The sequence below is a fragment of the Notothenia coriiceps genome, unplaced genomic scaffold (genome assembly GCF_000735185.1).
Source record: "Notothenia coriiceps isolate Sejong01 unplaced genomic scaffold, NC01 NC01_scaffold00026918, whole genome shotgun sequence".
NCBI lineage: Eukaryota > Metazoa > Chordata > Actinopteri > Perciformes > Nototheniidae > Notothenia > Notothenia coriiceps.
This window is the reverse complement of record NW_011359619.1, coordinates 5,877-10,198: the sequence shown is the minus strand read 5'-3', so window position 1 is coordinate 10,198 and position 4,322 is coordinate 5,877. Positions and strand designations below refer to the sequence as shown.

Genomic DNA, 4,322 nt, shown 5'->3' with positions numbered 1-4,322 from the left:
GGGGGGGGGGGATGGAAATGACATTTAAAACAATTACTTGAGCAGAAACCAGCTGCCAATCACTGTTTCAGGGGACGGATCCCAATTAATAGCCCCGTCCCTAATCCCCTGGTTTCTCCTCCTTCCCCTCAGCCCTGAGCGCCTCCTGCACTCTCTGAGTCTCAGTCTGTGAGCGCTCTGGATTTTACTCTGTTGCACTTTTTGCAGGACTGCTTTTTCAGCCACCTAGAGACATTATTGAGGGAAATGCAAGGGAGGCAAATCCGGCTGATTGACAGCGAGAGGATCTGAAGGTGGAGAGGACAGGTGGAGCAACTTTAACAACGTAATTACTTCTAACAGGTGAGCTCTAACACTGTCATACATTTACCGACACCTAACTCTATTACTCACCATGCAACTGGAGGAGGAAAAAAAACTAGGAACGTACTAAACTAACTTAAAACAGATTGTCCCTGCTCCTCTATATGGAAGAGTAGCTGTAATCCCCAAATAACACTTAAAAGAATAAATGTTACACTTGCAATCTAGTCAATTTACTTTATTTATGTGCAAAATATCTTCAATTTCATGCACTGGATATCAGAACAGACTTATCTTTCCAACACATAAACCATATTTGATCTTTTGCATAAGGCATTACTTTATTCAACTATTATATAACCAATAAATTGACTCGCTTTATACCTACAGTCCATGATTTTAGACGTTGTAGACACTTGTAGTTCCTATATGCTTTTTAAAAATCCAGTCAATTTACTTTATCTTCACTGTTATATTAAATAACGTCAATATTATTTACTTGGCGTCCAAGATTTAGTATTTTAAATGGCTCTTGACAGCCAGATGTTTTTGGTAACAGTTTAGATAATGTTGTGCGTATCAAGGATAATAACTTGTATTTACCAAGAAATGTCTCACTTTAAAACAGACAACATGAACAAAACATTCCAATATAGAGACTTTGATGTTAGTTTTTATGAGAGAAAATGTATTATTTTCCTATGAAATGTGGAAAAAAGTGAATTTAAATGAAACATTCGTTCCTAATTAACCTCAGCAGTGCAGACCATTCGTTAAAAAAAAGTAAAAAGTGTGGATTAGGAGGTAACGGGTGTCATTAGTGTCCATCAGCGCACTCTCCAGTGCAGACTGTGCCCCCCCGCAGGATAATCAGGTTAATGTGATGGACAGAGTCATGCAGAGGGAGCAGGTGATCTCTGACCCTCTGCACCTCCACACAAGACCCCTCAGGATTTACAGGGATTTTACACAATTCTCCAGCAGTTTGGAAACAATAATTAGTATTCTCATAGTTTTAAAATAAAGCCTTTTTCTAAATATTGCAAAAATGTTGTTTCCTTATTTTCGACATTTCTCCAAAGAGAAAGCATAAGAGCATTAAATAAATATAAATTCATTCAAATGAGCCACACATTTACCATGCTATATCAAAGTGATGTTTACACATTATATATTCACATAATAATTATAATCCAATAATATGATATTGTTTTCTTGTTTTAATGTACAGCACTACTTTCACTTGGAAGTTTGCATGAGTCTTATTTTCAAAAGAGTATTTCTGCACTGGTTGCATGTACTGTTAACCTGCCGTCTCCCCCTAAAGGATCTCACCTACAAGAGGAATGCACTATAAAAAAGTACAATATAAAAAAGATGGCAACGAACAAAACTCCAAATAACACATTTAAACAAAAGTGATAAACCCTGAACCCCCTCCCGTTCCTTCAGGGCCGGACGCTCAATGCATCTCTCTCTGGACACCATGATGGTGGACGACAGCTGCCTCTCACCCAGCAACTTCCACGATCTGGGGAAAGGTGGGGGGCTCTCTGTGGGGGGCCGCGTCCACAGCATCGACGTCATCCTGGGGTTCAGTAAGGACCAGGACCCCCTGCTCAGCCCTTCAGGGACCCCGCGGACCCACAAAGTGGACATCGAGGGTCTGGGGGAGCCCCAGGGGCCCCAGGAAAACTCCCCCTTCAGCGGGCATCTCTCCTCGCTGAGGAACGGAGGCACGGAGGAGTACCATGGTGAGTGCAGCCTCACTGTGATAACAGGAGGGTTACAAATGTAATCTCCAAAAATGTTTTAATGTAATCTGAGTATCACAAAAGTAACCTGATTACTTTCGTATTACCTCAATGTCAAATGTAATGCAAATAAACACAAAAGAAAAGAAATATCAATAAGATGATTTTTACTTTTAAACTGCTGCAGCCTCACTGTGACTACTAACAAGGAGGGTTACTTTAAAAAATGTAATCTGCTTCCATAGGCGTCAATTATACTATGGACGTCAAGGACATGTCTAAGGACCACTTTTGGAAATGGCAAATTGTGTGTCCCCCATTTTACATTAGGAACATTTGTGAAAATGAAATGTTCTGAAAATATCATTCACAAAGCATTGTACACTTTGAGAAGAGAACACAAGAGAACATGTAGAGTCTGGAGGACTGTTCATACTTTCTGGGTGTGTTGGTGCGGGGCAGTTTGGACCTGAGACACGTTTAATATGAGTTATAATTTAATAGAGAATCGCTTTGCAGCAGCGTAGTATAGTTACTGCACTAATGGTCAATGCAGTAGTGTTTCATTTTATCTGGAAAAGAGTGTCCCCACCACTTTATTTTTGACAAAGAGACGCCCATGTCTGTGTACAATGTAGTACCTGTAAAGAAATGTAATGTTATCTGAGTACAACAATATTAAACTAATGTAACCTGATTACTCTCCATTACTTTAGGATTACCTTAATGTCAAATGCAATGCAAATAAATAGAAGAGCAAGTAAACATCAATATAATGATTTTTTACTGAAGTGTACTATGCTAGTAATCCACCATCATTTATTCAACAAGCCAAAATATGTAAAAAATGTTGTCATCAAAAGGTGTTTTTAAAAGTAATGCAGTGTTGACAAAATGCTGTGGACATCATCTTATAATTAAACATATAACTCAACTGATTAATCGTGATTTAAAATGTTATCAACATTGAAATACACATTTTAAAACTCCACCTGAACTAAGTACGTTGATTCAAGTATTGTTACTAAAGTAGATGTAAGATACAGATATAGCCCATTCTGCATGCAGCTCTAAGCTTATGAGACATTTTCCTAAAAACAATGAACATTAAACTAAATAAATTACAATTACGCATTAACGGAAAGGAAAAAAACTCAAAAGTATTGATGGAAAAGATTTAGACTGAAGCTTAAACTTATGATATCATATTCTTATACAACCAAAATTAATTGGTGTAGCTTTTTTGAGGAGTTCACATCATTTAAAAACTCCTATCATGCAGTTTCACTGTGTCAAACACTGTTTCCATGCAGCCTGTTGCATTACTGTAAGAGATTTGGAGATAAATCACAGTAAAAGATGGTGTAGGGGGGGGGGGTTTATGTCCCTGAATACAATCCCATCCCCTTGAGGAATTCCCCTAATCTTCTCTTGCGTGCAGATTAGAATGTACAGTAGTTCATTCGGGTGTTTTGGTTATCGTTTGGTCTCAGAATCACATTTACATTTGGCACGTTTAATCTCCAGCTGACTTCACATGCAGGATCTGGCAGGTGGTTTTGTGGCAGAAACCAACCATAAAAAGATTATTGTCGTGAAAAATCAAGTGATTTAAAAAAGCCTCAAGCTGCATCCTCCCAGGGCAACCAAAGTCAGATTGTATAGAAGTCTGTGGGGAAGTGAGCCTACTTTTCGCTTGATTTATTACCTCATTAACTTTTGTAAACATGACTCGATGGTGTCAAATGCTAGTTTCGAGACTATTGAATTAGGCGGTGCTTACACGAGAACGAAACGGGTTGTATCTGCTACTTTTCTCTCGCGTATAGCCCGTTCGTTCACACGAGGCGGGTAACGGAACCGCGGAAACGGACCCCGCAAATGATAACGGGTCCCAAGGTGGATAGATCTGCAAACGGAACGCTCTGGGGGGGCAAACGGCTCAGTGTGTACGCCCTATACGATAATTTCCTGATAACGATGAAGCCATTGCCCCGCCTCTCCCCACCTCTGCTGCTCACTGCTACTACTACTGACCATGCTACAGATGTTAGTGCAAAACCTACTGCTCCTCTACCACAACCATCAGCAACAAGTGGACATGAAGAACTACATGATGCTAAATCTACTGCGGGGCATAAACAGAAGGGCAACCATGGCAACCATGCTCAGGGGTCTTCCATCGCTGCTTTCTGTGTATTTTATGGCAGAAGTACAGCGCCACTTACAGGCCCGGCATATGTACTACAGCGTCTCCAGTGGTCT

The 4,322-nt window shown here is 39.9% G+C and overlaps 1 protein-coding gene across 1 annotated transcript in view; it reads left to right on the top strand.

Annotated features, from left to right (window-relative positions):
- Positions 1–1,768: 1,768 nt before the first annotated feature.
- Positions 1,769–4,322, top strand: part of LOC104957395 (retinal homeobox protein Rx1-like) — a gene marked incomplete at its 3' end in the record, with an annotated part of 7,240 nt that continues 4,686 nt past the window's right edge. The window contains exon 1 of the mRNA XM_010785023.1: positions 1,769–2,057. Within this exon, the coding sequence (XP_010783325.1) occupies positions 1,769–2,057 (289 nt within the window). The remainder of the gene's footprint in view (positions 2,058–4,322) is intronic.